This window comes from Cydia fagiglandana, chromosome 5, assembly GCF_963556715.1.
Source record: "Cydia fagiglandana chromosome 5, ilCydFagi1.1, whole genome shotgun sequence".
Classification (NCBI taxonomy): domain Eukaryota; kingdom Metazoa; phylum Arthropoda; class Insecta; order Lepidoptera; family Tortricidae; genus Cydia; species Cydia fagiglandana.
The window spans coordinates 13163313-13185533 of record NC_085936.1 but is presented as its reverse complement, the minus strand read 5'-3'; the positions used below and the strand labels follow the sequence as shown (position 1 = coordinate 13185533).

The 22221-nt window shown below is 37.7% G+C and overlaps 2 protein-coding genes across 2 annotated transcripts in view; both read right to left on the bottom strand.

Moving 5' to 3' along the window:
* The window catches only part of LOC134664557 (ubiquinol-cytochrome-c reductase complex assembly factor 1), a 460862-nt gene that overhangs the window by 353332 nt on the left and 85309 nt on the right, over positions 1-22221 (bottom strand). The window lies entirely within an intron of this gene.
* On the bottom strand, positions 13732-20347 carry LOC134664513 (leucine-rich repeat and death domain-containing protein 1). The gene is made up of 2 exons (XM_063521195.1): positions 17145-20347; positions 13732-16017 (listed from the first exon to the last, which is right to left on the bottom strand). The coding sequence occupies exon 1, from the start codon at positions 19730-19732 to the stop codon at positions 17213-17215; it is 2520 nt and encodes an 839-aa protein (XP_063377265.1). The 5' UTR covers positions 19733-20347; the 3' UTR covers positions 13732-16017; positions 17145-17212.

Here is a 22221-nt window from a genome sequence, read left to right as displayed (position 1 = left end):
TTCGGCGCCGTCATACTAAAAGAGTCGGGCGTAGCCCGACGTACGCGTTCCAAAACCGGGCGCCTTCGGCGCCCTCATAGGCACTAAAGGGCGCAGCCTGATATAGGCGGCGCTCTGCGTGCATTTCTGTACTGAGGACGCCCTCGCAAAAGTGACTAAAAAAGTAAAAGTAAAGTGACTTCAAAAAGTTAGTAACGAAATCATGACCCCAAAATTAATTAAATAAAAAATAAGTTCAAAAACTAAAACCCGACTACTGCAAATCGCGCTCTAAAAAGTATGAAACAAGATAGAATTCTTATCTAAAATTATCAAGCAGGAAATATTATAAATGTTACCATTTTTCTTATATAAAAATACAACGTAATATAATTTACTGAATTTTTTATATATTTAAAGAGATTCAGAGGATAGCCGTCGTCGTATGCCACATTACTTTTAAGTTTATAATCGTGGCATACGACCACGGCGATCCTCTGAATCTCTGTATATATATAAAAATCAGTAAATTATATTACGTTGTATTTTTGTATAAAAAAATGGTAACATTTATAACATTTCCTGCTTGATAATTTTAGATAAGAATTCTATCTTGTTTCATACTTTTTAGAGCGCGATTTGCAGTAGTCGGGTTTTAGTTTTTGAACTTATTTTTTATACTGGTATATAAATGACACTTCATGTTAATATTTTGCTATATTATATTGTCACAATGACAGCGTCTAAATCTAAAGGAGTGTAAATTCCAACTAAAGTGAAAACCTGCCATTTCTCTCGCTTGTTAACACTAAGAAATCCCATAATTTTAATAAAACAACGTTTACGCTCAATGCTACATCTGCAAAGAAAATGCATGCTTCATTGAATCTGGGTTAGATATCATTCTTCAATGACAATTTTATGTTTTGGTATTTTATAGTATTTATAGCGGTTTTACTTAAAAGGCTACCTTCTATATCTAAAGTGACGATAACTTAATAAGATTATGTACCTATATTCCGGCGCTTACTTTTCTATGACATAACAGGTGATCACGTGATGCTTTCCATAGAAAACGATGCGCCGGAAGCTCCGACCCAGACACGGCCCGGTCTAACGTGCCCTAACGTATCCTTTATTCGAAACTTACACTTGTCAAGCGAAACTTATTACTTTGATATAAAATCAGCTCTGAAAAAAAAATCTAAAATGCAATTAGATGATGCCGAGGTAAGCTACGATAGAAAGTTCTTCGAAGAAATGTGTAGATTTAGCTATTACCGGCAAAATATCTTGCGTCTCTGGTCAGTAACAATCAAATTAATCGGAGCGGGTCATTCAAAAATCAGAAAATGTTATCTGATACCTTCACAGTAAAGGCGTGTTCACTGTTTAGACCTGTAACTTGGCAACCCCGATATATGTGGTGGCGACCGGACAATGCCTATAGTTCGCAGAGGAGCTTTGAGAAATTTCTAGCAAAAAAATGGGAGAGTGTGGCGTTCAATGTACCCACTGATCGTAGATTCGTATCGCTCTATGATATGATTCCTCGGATATCCTGCGTGAACTGTAGTTGACACATGATCATTTTGTAACATGACCTTTGAGTAGGTGGTACAGTCATCAGCAATAGTATCTTACACAACTAGGGCCGCAAAAATATATGACACGTTCTTATTTGGAGCGCAATAAATGCGCGTCATATATTTTTGCGGCCCTAGTTGTGTAAGATACTATTGCTGATGACTGTACATCAGTCAAACAACAAAACTATTTTACCTATCGCCTGCAATATTCCAATTTTAACGCGTTGTTTAATTGTAGCAAAGAGGAAATGCAAGCTTCGTTAAATTTGTGCCGGACCTCGTTACTGTTCGACGCGATTTCCCGTTCGATGCACGTATTTCTACAGATTTACTGTTTATTTCCAACGTAAATTCAAATGGCTGAAAACTAACGTTAATAACTAAAATATAGCTGAAGAGTAAGAAGTACCTAACGGTCACACAACACAATATTATTTATATGTATAACTATATAATAGTAAATGCGTTGACTACTTATATTAAGACACCCAATAGCTATTTCCGTTCACATCAATATTCGGAAACTTCAACTGTTACCCGATTACGGTAAGGGGTTTGATTTTAACAGTAGTATTTAGCATTTACATTTTAGTATTTACATAATAACGTTCTAACTTACACATTTAACTAAGAACATACCTAAGCGTCACAATAACCTGTACCACGGTGTAAATTTCATTCGATAGCGTGATATGACGTGACGTACGCGTTTGCGTTAAATGTCATTTTACTCATTTTGTACGAGGTTTTGAGTTTCCAAAACGTCCCGCTTGGCGCGTTATTCAAAATCCCATACAAAAATAGACGAAACGCAAGTACGGGAATGCACGTCACGCTATTAAAACCGAATCAAGTAGCATGTAAGAACCAAAATATTTAATATCTTTTGTATCAACTACATGCATGCAATTATGAAATAATAAACTTACACTAGGGATTCAAATGCCGCGGCCTACAAGTATTTTTTGGAGGTATAACTTGAAAATTACCACAATTCCAGTTTCAGCATTCCAGTTTGAACACGCAGTTTAATTGTTGTGTAGAGCAGATGCGAGGTTCGTTAGCCTCACACTTCTCACCGGCATCTCAGTAGGGCTGTAGTGTACCGCTAATGACCGCTGTTTTCCTTTGTGTCAATTCATTTGCAAAAGAGTACCTATATACAACGGAGCCACGCCGTTTTGTCGTCTAAATAGTGTTTAGTTTTAAGTTTATAAAATACATATGTATGTTAGTCTGTAAGGTATTTGTAATATGGGCCTTGTTGCCTGAATTAAATATCTAAATAAATAAATAAATAAATATACAATGACCTGTCATCTTTATGGTTAAAACATGTACAGTCACCACACTGGATTGTTATGCCATTTAGGGTTCTTGCTAAATAGGAAATTCTATAACGTAAGTATTGAACATCCAATTCAGCTAGGACCCTAAATGGTGAATCGCGGAGCGTGATGGTACGAGTATGAAATAACATTGACCAGAGTTCACCGAACCGTATTAAAATGGGTATCGTCTTGGGTCGTCCTATTCGTTTTTCGCCAAGTTCTTAAATTAGTCCTATTCTGCTTTCGTCACGCATTCTACATTGAAAGCCACTGACGATTGTGACGAATGTAGAAGGGGTGACGAAAGTAGAATAGGACTAATTTATTTATTCGTATGGCATTTACAGAGTCGCTAATTATCAATTACAATATTTATAATACGATATCTAAATTCTTCACCCATTGGGCAGCGTGTGCATTAGGCGAGTGAAGGTCTAGGGCCTCTCCGACATATTTCCGTTTCGGGCAACTATGTATAATGTGGTGTATAGTCTGTACTGGGGCCCCGCAGTCACATGCTGGTGAGTCTCGCCAACCACACTTAAACAGGTAGTCCGCACAGCGTCCATGTTCGGTACGGAGTCTGTTTAGTTGGCACCATTCCTTCCTAGACTACTACTAACTACTACTAATTTAAGAACTTGACGAAAAACGAATGGGACAACCCAAGACGATACCTTAAAATGTGAATTTTTTAAGAGGTCTTAAATTTTTTTAAATATAGGTACGTATTGCTGGTTTATACCTAACTTTAAACCTATTGCTTTTAAACATAATATATATAGACTTACTCTCAGGTCCCATGATTTACTTCGACAGCAAAAACATGTATCACGCTTTTCCGAGACCTATAAATTTCGAAGCGTCAATTTTGGCTGAGGCATGCGTTTGGAGTCACACAGCAAAATACCTAACCCTGGTTTTATGACGAGCAATTCTGCCAGCCCTGAAACTGCGGGATTTCCTTGCTCTAATAGGGCTCTTAAAAAATAAAATCCGCAACCGCCGCAATCATTAATTCCTTCGACGACCAACAAACATGCTGTGCCGCCAAATAATAAATATAAAATCAAGCGCAAAAAGCAAGAACATGACTATCGTCCGGGTAGCTAGGTCGGTAGCATGTGGGTGTATAAGTACTGATAGTACTTGGTAATAAACCAGTATTAAATATCTTCAATAAATAACGGATAGTTGCAACCTGACGACAATTTTGCATTGTCTCAGCTACATATACAGTGACCTGTCATCTTTATGGTTAAAACATGTACAGTCACCACACTGGATTGTTATGCCATTTAGGGTTCTTGCTAAATAGGAAATTCTATAACGTAAGTATTGAACATCCAATTCAGCTAGGACCCTAAATGGTGAATCGCGGAGCGTGATGGTACGAGTATGAAATAACATTGACCAGAGTTCACCGAACCGTATTAAAATGGGTATCGTCTTGGGTCGTCCTATTCGTTTTTCGCCAAGTTCTTAAATTAGTCCTATTCTGCTTTCGTCACGCATTCTACATTGAAAGCCACTGACGATTGTGACGAATGTAGAAGGGGTGACGAAAGTAGAATAGGACTAATTTAAGAACTTGAGGAAAAACGAATGGGACAACCCAAGACGATACCTTAAAATGTGATTTTTTTAAGAGGTCTTAAATTTTTTTAAATATAGGTACGTATTGCTGGTTTATACCTAACTTTAAACCTATTGCTTTTAAACATAACATATATAGACTTACTCTCAGGTCCCATGATTTACTTCGACAGCAAAAACATGTATCACGCTTTTCCGAGACCTATAAATTTCGAAGCGTCAATTTTGGCTGAGGCATGAGTTTGGAGTCACACAGCAAAATACCTAACCCTGGTTTTATGACGAGCAATTCTGCCAGCCCTGAAACTGCGGGATTTCCTTGCTCTAATAGGGCTCTTAAAAAATAAAATCCGCAACCGCCGCAATCATTAATTCCTTCATCTTAATATCTTTGACGGCCCTGACGCCTTCGCTTATTTTACCAGCTTTAAAGTTTTCTTCGTTCTTTCATTTTGCATAAATTATTAAAGGTAATATTTAATTAGCTGTTGTAGGGTCTGTTCCAAAATTGTTGCAATTTGCATCGAAGATTTGGTGACATTTTCTTATGGATAGGATATCAATCTAAGGTGGTGGTACTAGTGCTCGACATGCTAACGCCCAATAGATGCCACCCTGCTGTCACCTCTATTGACAATGACTTAAGTTTCAAGGTGACATGTACTGGGACCGCGTTGTGCACCAGTACCACTACCTTACTAACTAAACGACCATTCGACCAACAAACATGCTGTGCCGCCAAATAATAAATATAAAATCAAGCGCAAAAAGCAAGAACATGACTATCGTCCGGGTAGCTAGGTCGGTAGCATGTGGGTGTATAAGTACTGATAGTACTTGGTAATAAACCAGTATTAAATATCTTCAATAAATAACGGATAGTTGCAACCTGACGACAATTTTGCATTGTCTCAGCTGAATAATCCACTGAGCGCTCCTGCTCGCTTCCATTGACGTATATCTCAGGACTGGCCTTACGGGCCATAAGAATGGGGCCAGTACAGCGATGTGACATCGCTACAACGCGATTGGTTCCTGAGCTCGCATCACGCGCGCGATTGGCTCTAATTCGTGAGTGACGTCGTTGAGCTAGTACTATTTTTAGTGCCCGTAAGGCCCGTCCTGAGATATACGTCAATGCACGCTCCCTGCTACCGTTCAATCAAAAACACAAGACGACACTTAGAGGATGCCAACGCATTATTGAAATGAGACTGAGGAAGACTAGATTACATGCTTAAGTTAAAGTTAAGGCAGTTCGATATCTTTAAGGCTTTTTACAAGCTTTTATTTGGCTTACCCTCTTAGTTTGTTAGTTAGTGTGGGTTTTGACCCACACTATCTTGTAAGCTAAATATAGGTATCTTCGAAGCTAAATTTGACCCACTTCCCGATTTCTGATTGAGCTGAAATTTTGCATACATATGTAAAGTGTCATCCGCAATGCAATACATGCTGCCGTATCCTGCGCAATCCGCCTAGTTTATTTCTAATTTTAATAAAGTCAAAAAGATAAAACTCAAGTGTATGTTATTCTAATAACATATTCTATTTACAGGTACGGAACCTTGTTTACTAAGAAACCGGTAAATCGATAGTAATATTTTTACATAGGTAATTTCAAGTCTCACGAATCTGCTCAATTGAATTATTTACCGAGTGCTCTTGTGCCCCTGCCACCTTCACGTCGTTTCAATTAAAAATACGAGGCGACACTTCGAAAATTCCCAGTTGCAGAAAATTGCCAGTGTTCATATTAAAATGGGGATTTAAGTAGGTAAGCGTTGGGGAGAAGGTTGATAAATACATATAATGTGAAATTATTCTGAAATAAATATCCTTATTAACAACGCCGTATACTTTTTATGCCCGAGGTTTTGTGTAGTTGTGGCATTTTGACTCGATATTATATTTCTCAAGTAAACTTTATACCTTACTTAACGATCGATTATGTAATCGCACGCACGGTGAGGAGCGCTGGTGGCCTATCGGTAAGAGCGTGCGTCTTGCAATCTGGAGATCGCGGGTTCAAACCCCGGCTCGTACCAATGAGTTTTTCGGAACTTATGTACGAAATATCATTTGATATTTGCCAGTCGCTTTTCGGTGAAGGAAAACATCGTGAGGAAAACGGACTAATCCCAACAAGGCCTAGTTTACCCTCTGAGTTGGAAGGTCAAATGGCAGTGGCTTTCGTAAAACTAGTGCTTACATCAAATCATGGGATTAGTTGTCAAGCGGACCCCAGGCTCCCATGAGCCGTGGCAGAATGTCGGGATAACGCAAGGACGAAGACATGTAATCGCACGGTGCAGTGGTGTACTTACGGTATCGCTAGTTCACGCATATAATAAAACGGACGAGCCGACCTATAAAGCTCTCTGTACTAAGTTTACTCTCAAAACAGTGTAGGTCAGTTGCTGATATAAATCTGACACAACGTAAAAGTGGTTCGGCGACTGGCCCTTTTCCCTCTGAATTATTCATCCTCCTTAAATATAGTTGCGATTCATTCGGTTTTTGTGAATGTTTACTGAGTACGTTCTGTCAACTTTGAAACCCATAGAAATACTTACAAGATTCTAGTTTTTAATGTGACTTTTTTGCGGTTGTACATTTGATGTGACTTGCGTTACGATACAAGAAAGGTAGAATAATCATAAAATTGGATTTATTATACTTAGTATATTCGAATTATTTTAATAAGTCTTAAGAAATAAAAATAGGTAAATAAGAGTAAGTATATATGAGTTATATGAAACTCCCATGGCTGAGCCAAAAAAAGACAGGAGCGCAGCATACACTCTACTCTACGTATATATACTCAAAAGAACATTCCACTTCCTATGTATTTCGTCCCTTAGATCGGTATTAGTACCTACTTAATATACATGAAAGCACGGATACCAAAAGAAACGATGAGTTAAAATTCAGATAATTATATAAAATTACATCACTGGTATGTGGCTACTTTATTTTATTTTTATTTTATTGGTGTTCAACTCTTTGATGTTTACGGACGACAGCACGGCCAAACTGTCGTTTTTTTAATGCTAACAGACTTTTAGGCGACATGTTGTATTGCAAAATTTTATTGAACAGCACTGTCTTGACCACTTATTACAAACAAGCGTTATTCATAATTTTGTAGTAGTAGTAGTAAACACTTTATTGCACAAAACAAGTACATAACACAGAGAGAATACAATAAATGTGTACAAAGGCGAACTTATCCCGTTAAGGGATCTCTTCCAGCTAACCTTTAAGTAACTGAGAGATACATATGAAATGGTAGTCAAACTAAGATAAAATGTACATGACGGCGAGACTTAAAAGAAGTAGCTAACCCTAGGAACATAACTTAATACAATGTGATGCATTAGGTGCAAAGGCATATACATATATAGATATACGAAACAATTACATGTCCATAACAATATTACTAATTACTTCTAAATAAATAAATATATACATATGTACATATATATAAATACATACAAATATATAAATATATATAACCGCACAATCCTACCTACGTGTCCTTCAGTTGACATTTTGTGTTATTGCCATAACCTCATTAATTTTGCCTTCAGCGACGCTACAGACTGACACTGCCTTAACGGGGATGGCAACGCGTTCCATAGCGTAATTTGTGACTTCCTTGGATCAAATAGGGCCCCAGAATGAAGTAACCGTATAAACATTCTTCCGGACTGTCCATGTAAGCTATTAAGTTTAGTGCATTGTAGTCGTAGGTGCGGTTTTGTGACCGTAATGCAGAGGCCGGCCTCGGTTGAATAATTCATTCTAGCTCTGCCTGTCACGGCCAAGCCTGCTTCTAGCAAGTTTGCTGCTGACTGTATAATGAGCCCAAGTTTTGGGCTCACCTGTAGTTTGTGATCTAACTATAAAAATAGGATGCTAAAGTTTTTCAGTTAAGGAGTTTTCAACATGTTTCTTGAAATATGGAGCTGGGGAATATGGTAGATTTTCATATTAAAGTATGAAATATCGAGTGATCTTCTTTTGGAAGTAGTTTCGGGGTTTCGAAGAAGTAAAGATGTGATTGTGAATAAATTAAATACATTTGATATATAACAGTTGCTCTTCGGTTAAGAAAAAATCGTAAGGAAACCGGAATAGTTATCAATAGTTTGTTAATCCTAAAAATAACCAAGCTTCCCTCAGAGCTCAGTCAGTTGGCAGTCGTTTACATAAGAACCACTTAATTGCGCCACACAATTGCGCAAAGGTTCACTTTTCAAAGAGCGGACCACGGGCACTAGGACCTCCACCTTGAAACCAAACCGGAGCTCATTTGTTTTTTTTTTCAGACACATAAGATAATATGCTGCTAATCGCTTGATTAAAACAATGAACACTAACATTTACGTAAAAGTCTAAAAGAACTAATATTTTTAAAATTTTCACGACGTTGAGCATAGAATTTTGTGTGAATTTTCTAAATATGGCGGCTTGAAAGGGTCACCTTAAGTGCGGGTGATATTCATGCAGATCAGAGTACGCTTGTGTGTAATCCGCCGTTGACGAGGCCCTTAGATCGATTACCCGCGCCGAGACAGCTCCTCAAAATGATTTTCCGGCAGCTGCCTCTTATTTTTAAGGTTCTACTTAGTTGGTAAGGACATTAACTTTAGATCAGCTTGAAATTTATAGCAAAAAATAGGATATTTACTGAAATTAAACCGTTTAAGTGTCTTAGAATATTAATTATATAATATAGTGATGCTTAACAATGTAACTATCACCAATTATAAGCTTATTATCTTGTTTCAATGCATAGATGGCCGAATATGGATAGAATGCCTCAAACAATAAAATTTCAAAGGCATTTGCACATTAGTCTTTCGTACTTCTTTTAAAATACTTGTTTTAAAAATTAAAGTAAATAACTTAAGTAAGAATTCACGTGCATCCTCTAACAGCAAAAATGAAGCGCGTGTGCTTTTCTTGCTTTCGTAGATTTTTGTAGGTTACGAGACTTACGAGTACGTGCTACGAACTGCTACGACGTAGCACTACTACGCTGATTTGGTATTGTGCCTTGCGATCAGTTTTTCGGCGCGATTCGGGAAAATGAATTAGAGATGCACTAGATAAGATATAATAAAGATATGTGAAGTTCCACGGCGAAAGGTACCATCACCCCGACTGAATATTGGAGCGGCGTTAATAATAAGCGTAAGCGCCAGCTGCCATAAGGTACTTTTTGCCGTGGAACGTCACATATCTTTACTATTTCATATGTAGTGAATGTCTAACGGCGCGATATCTTAAAGTTCGAATCGCGTCGTATATTTTAAATCAGTTATTAACTTTTTAGTAGCACTTTGTAATTAAGGAACAACTGTAACAAGCAACTCAAAACATTAGTACTAGTTAGTAAGTTATTCCAACATATATTCGCTTTAAATTTACATTTGTTATAAGTATTTAGACGAATTATTCAGAAACATAATCTAAACATTCTAAACGTTAAATATTTATAAGCCCTAAAATTATACTGAATGAATAAATGTTTGCTTTACGTATATGCCAGTCAAAAAGTACCTACGTCTGTTTAAACAGATTGACAAAGAAAATCATTTCAGTAAGTTATCCATTTGTATAACCGTCGGTTGGGGTTCTGTCACGTAAAGCAGGTGATCCCGAGGGGCACGACAATGTTAACAAGGTTATTCCTATTCCATAGTGGAATGTAAACAGCCCTTCAGCCATTATGAGTCGCGGTGCACAAGACAAACAGCCAAGGAGCGCGAGACTGCGCCCCGCTTAAATATTGATATTGGGCCCCGACAGTGATACCTACCTACCCTACCGATTTCGACTAAATTTATTTGTTAATTCAACGAGCCATATCCACTTGTGGCCGCCGACCCTTCGGTTTCCTAATTGGACTATTGTATTTGTGATTAGTAATCGAGAAAAATAGTAAGCGGAGACTGGGATTGAATTAAAGCAATCGTAAATAGGCGCGTGCGCGTCGCGTCGCTGAGGCGTGTCAACATTTGCTCAAGTACGCGCCAGTAAATAGTGCCTTGTTATGTAAACGTTAAACCTCCGAATTTATACTCCAAATAACACTTTGTAATAACAATTGTACAGTAAAATCTACCAGTAATTTAATTAAAATGTAGTGTCTATTAATAAGTATTAAGCAACAAAACACCGGACTTAATAAATCAAAGAGTATACCTGCAGACAAAGGTCATTAATCCTGGCCGGGTTTAATTACCAACCCAGCTTAATCCTAAGGTTCGATAAAAGCATTTAATTAAAACTATAGGTATTCAGCGAGTATAATATCGTTGACAGTTGCAATGTACAACGTTCAATTCAACAGTTACACTACAACTAAAGCTAATATAGTTTTTTACATAAATTTAATAAAACTCTTAAGTAAGTATTCAGTTTTTTTACTCAAATTACGAACAAAGGCACAAATGTATTAACTGGTATGATACAAAACAAAGACTTGAATGCATTTTTCTGATTTGGCTTGTTTAATTGTTTTTTGGTAACATATTTTGCAATCAAAGATTGTCATTTTACCTACTTGTCTTTTGTTAAAATTATTATAACACATTCATTGCCACTAAGTGCTACGGGTTACTCGTAGCACGTAGCCACGGTTTTGCCGTATGTAGCGCGTATTCACTACGAACAGTGTAGGAGCATTCCACGGGCTGTCCCGTACAAACGCATTTTATTTCCTGTGTTGCGACTTTTTTTCGGCATTTAAAGCAGGCGATTATTTTTCTGTGCATATTTTTGGCCATTTGTCATAGAAAAGGAAACTCTTATACCTTTAAATCTTCAGAAACTTCGCGTTTGTACGGGACAACGGTAGACAATTTCATGGAATGCTCCTGTACCGTACCCGACCGTCGGTTTCTTGGCCCTCAATGTGTTACAACGGGTCACTCACGTATTACTAAGGGCTTTGGCCCGCAGTAAATGGCATCGCGCCCTCTACCAATGAAGGCGAGTCAGTGCTCCGTGAAGAAGATCCTCGAAAATTGGATCGTAACATGTCGAGCTCCACTTAATAATACGCGAGTGACCCGTTTTAAAATAAGTCTCACAAGAGTTTTCCCTGTCCGCTTAAATAAGTTTGTTAAATAAAATAGGTAACTTACCTACATTAAAATCAATACTTATCACTTCACTTTTCATTGCAAATAAAATTGTTATCATCATATTTTGACGTTTATCAATACACCACCAAGGGTAAAACTTGTAAATCTTACACCTCCACAACATATCCGTCTATTCTTCTACCTCTACCTGTTTTCAAGGTACCTAATCAGAACATATATTTGTCAAATTTATTTGAAGCGCCCCAAACCGCCAGGAAGTGTAATAATCACATTTCGCCTGACTGCCCTCGTTGTGTTGTAAAAAATGTGTGTTTGAAATCAATTGAAGCACCCGGAGGCACGAAGAGCGCACGCGGCCCCTTATTTTCTCTGTCAATACAAATATTGAAAAATCATTACGTACGCTCACTTCTTTTCTTCTCTCTTTATAAATTCTTAGGGAAAGTATTTTTATTTGGTTCCCTCATCATTTGTTCGGGACGTGGAAGTGACACAATTGGAAACAAACCATAATGTAATCTCATGACAAGATTTACTTTCAGTGACACTTAATAGTTTGGAAGCATTTGTACCTCATAATATTTTCATGGTATCCGTCTGTATGGTCGTATGGTTCGCAGGAAAATATTGTCACTCATTTGAAAGTACCGTTACATTATTTTATTTGTACTTTGTTTAAAGGTCGACACACAGGCCAACTCGAATCAGGTAAAGGGGTCAGGAGGTTGTAGTATAACTATGGTCCAGTTTTTAACGTTGATTCTTAACGAGCCTCTATGATTTGTAGGTATACATAGATATACAAATAATGCTCTTTCTATATTACATATATAGGTACTCAACATAATTTGGAAAATACTTAGGTATGCTTACTTATTCTTATATTTTACTGGAACTAGAATTTAGACCAAAGTTGTGGATCAAAGTTACCTGATTTCGGGCGAGACGCACAATAACTAAATAACATGATTCAAGTATCATTCTGATGTCAGTGTACGTTCGAATTAGCCTGTACGTGTAAGTACGTGTTTGATTTTGTGTGACATTTCAGTAGACGATGTTTTATGTATCAACTTCTAGTTTAGTGCCATGCCTTATGGGAAACGGTCGCAGAGATAGTTCAGAGCCGGAAACCGCTACCAACTTTTAGTATGTTGTTGGGCATGGCATTGGGTCTCCAAAACTGCCGGGAGACGGCGGCGCCGGCCATCTACTTCAGCGGAATGACGTCATCACAATGACTAGTTAGGTTTCAAAGGCATTAGCGGTATTCGACTTAATTTTTCATCAGTTCGTAACACTGGTATAAATAGTAAAAACTTACAATATTACGGGTAAACGCTACAATTTGCTATTCAAAATATACGTTGATTTTTGTAATATCAGTATGGCAACACATTAGCGATGTCACGAGCTGCTAAGTCGAACATCACTTTAGGGCATAGGTAAATAACGAAATACTGTTAAATGCGATTCTATTTATTTCGTAAATCTTTAGCTATTTGTTTGTACATCATAAACTACAACTTTACGTAAAAACATATATCTATATCTACACATGATTGCCTTCAAACTTTAAACATCGAGTTACAACCTTAGTTTCAGAGGGTTAAAGTGATGGTGAACTATTTCATTTAATTTAGTTTAAATGAATAATGGTGTGATCGGGACTACCTACGCATTAATCACGTAAACTTAGATTTGTTTATTCATACTGATGATCTCGAACGTCGTTGTTTTGTTCTTGGTTGCAGAAAGGTTAGGTATGATCCAGGGGCTTATTCTGATTGCAATAACTGATGATAAATTTGATCTGGATTATTTATGGACAATTTAATAACAATAAACTATAGTATTTTTCACAGTATTTTTTTTTAATTTGGGTACGTTGACGGCTGTTATCCCAATACAATTTTGCGTTTTAAGATTGTAAACTGTATGGATATGACATGTAGGATAATTCGCCAGTAACTGACCACTGTTAGTATTTGGCCACCCTAAACTTAAAATGCATTCACCTATAAACAGATTTCATTTTAGTATAAGGTTTTAATATATTAAATCGATTCGCGGTGGGTGTCTCAGCTGTGTGTGAGTCACTCCATGCTACAAACTGGCCATACTTCAATAGTTTATAGGTGAATAGAATTCATTTTTAGTTTAGGGTGGCCACAATTACTAACAGTGGTCAGTTACTGGCGAATTACCCTACATGTATATTATGTTAAATTAAACTTTTATCCTCGTTTGTTTAATACTGCCAAATAGCCTCTGTGGATGCAATCTCATCGAGACGGTAAACCTTATTCTATACATAATATACTTATTCGAAAAACGTAATAAGTTAGAAATTTTCATATTTACGCTCACATAATAACAAAGCTAAATCAAATAGTCAGACGTCAGACAATGTACATAAAATACGGCACCGTCTCCAAAAGAAATAATATATTTTTTGTCTTAACTACGAGTAAACATATCAACAAGAGATTTCCATAAAAAAAATATTTAAGTATAATGGCATTTTTATTGTATAGATACTAGCTGGAAACCTGATGTTATTGACTGTATGTACTGCACTGATATTATTTAAAAATATTTTTGAATTGCAATATAATTTATGGAATTTTAATCACTTGATTAGCAAACTTACAAATAAGTCGAATTAAAGAGCACTGACATAAGATACAACTGCATCATATTGTTCTCTTAAAAGCTATTAAACGATATCAAAATGTACATAAATTAGAGTCGAGTATCCGATGTTACACAACACACGCTGCAGGAAATTATCAATGTACACTTTAACAGGTAAATTATTCATAGTTAGATGTACCGTTGCAGGGGGTTATTAAAATTGCAGCTGCTGGGAATGTTCGGAACTTTGAGTATTATGAGAAGGGAATACTCTTGGCCCGATATTTTTACCGTCAAACGACTTTCAGATTATTAATTTTTTTTTCAGTTTTTCAGTTTTTACAAATTATATTAATGGATAAAAACTCTGCTTCATAGTTTTACTATTTGTAGTTAAAGGGGAACTAGAGGTTAGAAATAACCCCATGTGACTTCATTGTTGTTTTCTTTGTTTGTCAACTCAGTACCCTACAAAACATTGCATGTAAGTACCTAAACAACAGAACAACTGTATTTGCAGAGCACAAAGAAGATTGAAGTGTTCATACATTCTTGGACCAAAATGTAAAGGCATGAGACAAATGGAAATAAACAGCTTATAAGTTACTTATAGCAAACCGTTACCATATCGAACTATGGGAAGTTTGACAATCTGGAAAAGAGCTGTAAAACAGTATGCAAATGTGATAAAAATGAGGTGAGGTGAGGTGTAAAAATGGTGATGTAAACATCTAGAAATGACAGTTGGTTTTCATGGAGCGACTAATATATTTACACGTGTACCAGTATTTTTATGAATCACTAAAATGGGATAACGTACATAAACTTATAAATCATAGATTCAAGGATTATCAATTTGAGTACAGTTGAGTCAAAGTTTTTGAGTAAGTATCTACTCAACTCGTAATTTACCGACATATTTTGCAAAACGTGGAAATTACTCGTAATTCGTTAAAATATTACAATTAGCGCACTGTAGGTACATAGGTTAGTTTGTTTTAGGTATTTAGCAAGTCTTACACAAAAATGAGTCATAATTGTATGACTACAATTTAAGCTTCAAAGCTTCGGCAATCTTCGTCTAACTATACTTATATATAAAATTCTCTGTACCAAAGAAAGAGATGTAGGTAACTTCGAATATTTGCGAGAGACCAAGATTGCCGAAGCGCATAACTTTATAATCAAAGAACTGTACCCAATTAATTAATGCACAGATCAGGAAAGTGAATAAATACGTGCTTAATTCATTTTATATATTGGCATTTCGGATTGATATATAGTATTGTTCTTAATTTACTTTTGCTATTGATAAATATATCGACAACAATTTTTGTATAAACACAGGGATCACAAATGTACGATTCCAAACGTTTTGGCACTACATGACCTGACCAATTTATGATCGTTTACAAGATATCTTATGTTATTTATTACAATGACAGGGTTAACAAGGAAGACAAGATCTGCTCTATGTAAATGTTTTATAGCAACATTAATTAATAATACGTATTTCTTAAAAAATATAGGTCATAGGTACACTTACCTATACTCAAACAAACCTTAATGATCACAATGCTACGACTTTACACAAAAATACGTTATTTATCTCTATGTCCTAAGTTAGTTAACAAAGGTTATTTACACTTTAGACACAAACAAGTATAAGCATCGCTGCCCATCCAACTTTGTACTTATTCCATAGAAAAATATGTACGTCCAATTATATCACATAACAGCTCCCATACAGCGTGCAGCCGACCGCTCCGCACTGAAACAAAGAACGCGTTATCTACAGCCTCGCGTCGCGTCACTCCCTACGTTAAACGTAATGCTGAAACAACAACGTATTGTTCCAAATTACATTTCTGTTTGCCCAAATTAAAGGCGTAATTATCCGGTTAAATATATGTGCAGTTTTTAAATAAAATGGAAACAGCATTCTCAAAATAAACTATAAGGGATGCAAGTGATGACCTACAACTCTTCATTAGCTAGAGTTAGACCAAGAAAAGATTGCAGCGATTTTGATAGCCCACGCAGTGCAAGTGTTATACATCATATACGTCATAATTTCATAGACGTTTGACGTTTAAAATAATACTTGCACTGCGTGGGCTATCAAAATCGATGCAGACTTATCTTAATCTAACTCTATCGAATACATTTACAGCGTGTATGTTTGATACGACCAATGATGAACTTTTATGTTTTGTTAAAAATGTTCGTCTTTTACGTTCACTTATAATTATCACTAAAGGTTTCATTTAATTTATTTTGAATCAAAATATCGTATTTACTGACTCAACTTATTTACTTTACATAGTTGAAATCATATACACTATGGTTTAAAGTTAAACGTACATTAAAAATAACCTGTTATTTTTTATGAATTAGTTTCAATTTGAGGTTATATCAAAAATACACGTTGTATAAAAATAGGGTGACTGTTATACCTCTATAAGTAGTTATTGGCCACAACATACTTAGTAGGTAATTGGCCACTCTTAACAATAAGGCTTCAATTAACTTGTTTCTTTCTAATTTGTTAGGAGTGGCCAATTACTACGTAGTGGCCAATAACTATAGCAATCACCGGAGGTGGATTTATATATTTTCCTGTACTTTATGACTATTTGTAGGTATTTATTTAAAATTACTATGCGAACATGTTAGTTTTCTGAATGTTCACCGTGTCTACCATGAATATTATTGAATAAATATTTTTACGAAACCCTCAAATCGCCACAAGCGGCAGCGTATTTTCGCCAATCAAACACTCTTTGTAAACAAATGCCGATGCAACTACCAAGTGCCCAGCCGCGTAAATGCACAGTAAAACCAAACCGAATGTGACGATCAAAGGGTAATTGGAATGAACATGTAGATACTCACACTACTAGTGCTACGTCAGAAGCGAGTCGTATTCGAAGGGGGTGGGGTCGGCTGCGCGCAGGTGTCACCACAGCACTCCACCGGATATATTCGACACCTCTATTTGGTCCTCAGCCTCCACCTCCACGATTGGCACCCGCCTTCTCCTATATCTCAGGCGGAAACTGATCCAAAGGATCAAAGACATCACTATCAGTACGGACACGGCGACTGTGCCCATGTATTGTGCATAGTTTGTGTGAGGCGACTGATACGGCGAAAACTGTGATTTTTCGTTCGCATCCGCTGTCTGATTGCCGCCTGCGACGACGAGCCCTATTTCATTATGAGTTACATTTAAAAGGGTCGCCGGGTGAGATTCATTTTTCACTAAGTTCATTTGTAAAAGTTTTTTAGCTTCCACTGGTGTATTCAAGCGCTTACCAGATTTATTATTTTGCCGAATTTCTGGAATGTCATCTTCATTCCCTTTTTTCGAGTCACGCCATGCTGGAGATAAATTAGGCTCTGTATCTAAAAACCTTTGATCTATATTAAATTGATCATGTAACAGTTTGTTTTGCTCTAATATTTTTGAGGATTCTCGTGATTTGATGGCCGTGGTTTCGTTCAAGTAGTCATAATATGGGAATTTTAACGTATTTTTCATCTTAAGCGCATCTTTCTTTTCACTAGAGATGGAACTATTAGCATATTTCGTATATTTGGCAATGGTTTTGTTCAATTTCGACTCGTACTCGGAGCTAACAGAGTTATGTTTAATCTTGTCACGTTTTGTAAAGTCGAAACTTTTCTCTGTTTTATTATTGAGATACCCATAGTACCTCAACAATTTATTTATCATTTCTGTGCTATATAAATTCACCGGCGGCAAGCTTTCGCTTATGGTGAACGTTTCCGGAAAAGTACAGTTGTATTTGATTATATCCTCTTTGGCTTCTGAAGTGGAGTAGTAACAGCTTTCGCCGTTTGATGTGGACTGGTTCCAATTCATCCAGTCTTTTAGCCACAATTTGGCGCTACAATTAAGGCTATTGCCGTGTAATCTTAAGGTTTTTAACTGACTAAGATAGAAAAGCAAATCGTTTCTTATTTCCGATAGATTATTCATTCTTAAGTCGAGATATTGCAGATGTGAGAAGGCGGCCAGCGCTGCAGAGTCGGCGAGCAGCTGGCGCGCGAGGCCGGGGCTGGCCTGCAGGTGCAGCATCTGCACGCTCTCCGGGGACGGCACCGGGAACGAGCCGTCCTGCGCCGGCACCGACACGTTCAGGTAGCACAGCCTTAAGTCGCGAAGCGACAGAGGTCCGTCAAAAGTATTCGACGATAGAACTTGTATCGGATTATTCGACAAATCCAGCATTTCGAGAGACAATAAATCGTCGAATACATGATCTTCAATGTATCGTATTTGATTGTTTTTCAATAACAATATTCGCAAATTGGGTAAGTTTTTGAAGTCATGTCGAGATAAGTTCTTCACAAGATTATCATTTACGGATAAATATTTCAGCTCGTCAGGTAGAGATTTAGGTACGGTTGTTAAAATGTTCTTATTAATATTTAGTAATAAGAGCATTTCTAATCTGCCCAAAGAGTCATCCTCAACCGAAAGAATTTTGTTGTCAGAGAAGTCGAGAGACTGCAATAACGGGTAGCTGTCGAGATCGCCGCACCTGACGGATGATATCTGGTTGCCGACGAGCGACAGGAAGCGCACAGAGTGGGTGAAGGCCTCGGGCACCTGGTAGAGGCCGGTGCGCGACGCATCGATCTGCTGCAGCCGGCGTCCCGTGCCGACCAGCAGCTGCCGGTCTAGCTGCGTGATTCCTAAATGAGGATTGTCAGTTAGCAGCAGCCGGGCGAGGTTTGGCAACAACTGCAACGCGCCAGGCTCCATCTTCTTCAAATTGTTATGCGACACGTCCAAGTGTTGCAACAACCAATTGTTGAAGTAGTTCTCGGGGATGAACTCGATGTTGTTTCTACTTAAATTTAGATGCTGAAGGTTTTTAAGCGGCGTAAAAACGTTCGCTAAGATCGTTAGGTTATTTTCCGATAAATCCAGCAATTCTAATTTTGATAGTCCATTAAAACTTCCCGGAAATATGCTAATTATTTCATTTCTACTTAAAATTAGTTTTTGAAGAGACGAAAAATTATTAAAGAGGCCTTTTGTAATGGATTTCAGTCTATTATCAGATAAGTTTATCTGTCGTAAGTTTCGGTTGTTGACGTTGATCGCAATTTTGGAAAGGTTGTTGTTTGTGATGAGTAGCGAATAGGTGTCGAGTGCCGGCGATGCGAGATCGGCGCTGCCACACGCGCTGCAATAGCGGACCATCACTTCTGATAGCGTTTTGTTTGCGAACTCCTGCCTCCATATTTGCTCTTCGTCGTCGCAACACACCGACACGTGATACACATTCTGATTTTCTTTCAATGTTACGTTGTAGGAACATTTTAGAGATAAGGTTAAATTGTTATGGCACGTACATTTTTCTGGACATGTCGATGCTAGATTGCTAACTTGCCAAAACGATAAAAATACAAAAAGTAAATATTTTATTGGAATTAGAGTCATTGTCTTCTGCTTCCCTGAGCCTATGCTGGATTAAAAACCAGGATCGGTTGAGTTAGCGGAGATATACAATCGTAGTTCACAACAGCACTGATGTCATGTGTTCTACTTGTTTGAAACATGTTGTTTTCACTCCGGCACAGACACTTCAAGTAGGCGCGTTTGGTGCTCGGAAGCTGTCAGTCATGCTCACGCTCACCTGGCGGAGCAAGTCACTCGATCGTGAGTCGCGCGAGGGGCGAGCGCTCGCGGGAAGCGTCGCGGGCGAGTGTTGTCGTGTCGCGAGGCGGAGCGGACGGCCAGCGACACAGCGGGCGCCGACGGGTCTGCCCGCGAACTGCGAGAGCAAGGGCGAGAGCCCCGGCGCCGGCGCCCTGCCGCCGCCGTAATATCCCTCACAACCTCATTTTTATATAGTCGACTGACTTCCACACCGCCACTATTTATGTCATACTCGGCGCTCCCTAATACGTTATTTTGAGGGGGCAAGTATTTGTAAATGTACGTTATATTTTTCGGTCGTTCTAACTGAGATTGCTCCCAGTTGGGCTGTCTCACAGGAGAACATGATTTAGACAGATATTTATTACGGCTGAATGGTTCATGGCAACTTTTATTCAGAGCATAACTTTCCACTTATTCCAAAAGTTTATGTTGATACACTTTTCCACAATATAGTTCCATTTAAAATTACCTTTCTAACTATTCAAATGTTGTATGTGGTCTATGTAAACTTTCCTACCGTAAAATAAGGCATGAAATAGTTTTTTCGATGTACTTCGCAACAAAGCCACTGCTTTATTTTCTCGTAGCAAATGGATAGCAGTTTTCTTTATTTGCACGAGTAGGAAAACCGATTAAACCGAGGTTGGTGGCAGTATAAAGCCGTAATACCTTTATTGTGGATGTTCTCTTTAACTTGCAAAAAGTCTCCAAGTGCGAAGTAAAAGAAAGGCGCGACGAAGCATACCTGTTTATTCAACCCGTTATGCTGGTTCGAACATCTTTACTGGAACGTTCGACTGGCATTTTCATGAATTGCTCCCACAAGGCGCTCCGAAGGGTCTCTTTATTGCGCTCCTTAATTTGGGTTATTTGAACTTTTCCAGTCCTCTCCTGAATGTTTTGGGGGCGCATCGTCTTTCAGGCGGACAGCGTTTGTTGTGAAACCTAATACGTCCGACGGTATAGATTCCATCACCATTACCTCGGGTTTGTTGAGCTTCTTGCTATTTCATACCTACAGTATAACGAGCTATTTAGATATTTTATTTTTGAGATAAATTGCCGCGTTGTTTTATGCTAGCTTTGAGATATCACTATTGGGCGAATCTAAATATATATACAGCTAGTATACAGTGTGTATAAAAGTATATCCTTTAAAATTTTAACAAAATGATGACAGCGCCATCTGTTGAGTGGACAATTCTATCCAAGCACACCAAGCTAATAGCTTCAACAAGTGACTTCTTAAAAAAAGTAACCAAACCTTAACCTAATAAATAACTAAAATAACGATTCATTTCGTATAGATAGAATAAATAAATTGTACATAAAGTTACACCAAGAAAAGTCTGCAACTATCTTTATAGCTCACGCAGTGCAAGTGTTATTTACACGTCATAATTTCATAGAAGTTTGACGTTTAAAATCACACTTGCACTGCGTGGGCTATCAACATCGCTGCAGACTTTTCTCGGTCTAACTCTACTTACGTTTTCCCATTTTAGGCACTAATTTCCCAAGTGTAAAGTGACAATATAAGGCGCTATTACAATAGGTACTTACATTTTAAGATGGTAATAAATCATTTCCATTGAATACGTATATAGTGGAATAAAATTATATCTATATTTCAAAGTTAAACATTAATTTAATGCTTATTTCATAGTGTGACGACGACCGCCGCTTGGCGCGGTTTACGCGGATGCACTCGCTCAAACAACTCATTTATAAATGACATACTGAAACTTTCCCCGGAAATTAAGCTATTTATCGTTGAAAACTGGCACAAAATTCAATATAGATACAATACGTACCTACTTTTAGTTGCCTTTAGAAGTTAAGATCACGTTCGCTATGATGCAATGTAAAATGCTTATATTTTTTATATCCGATTACATTTTACCAAGACAATAATTGTAAAATTTAGACTAGTCAGCGGCAAAGTGCGCCTCCATTGAGAGAATACATTTATAACAGTGACCCAGAGCTTAGAGGCCGAGAGATAAATCATAGTGAGGAAATAGCGGGTTTTCTCATAGGCGCGCAACCGGACAGAAAAGGTAAACCCGAGGCTTTGCAGGAGTAACGACGTGTACTAAAATAACGAAAGATCTCGGACAAACCATGAATGACCTCAAGATTACGGCAGACAGCAAATAAAAGTAAGGAAATTGTTCTCGGAGTCGAGCGCGTTCATTTCCTCGGAATAGGAAGCCTTGCCTGGGACAATTACCTACCTGGCCCAACTATCCGTTGGCCATATATTT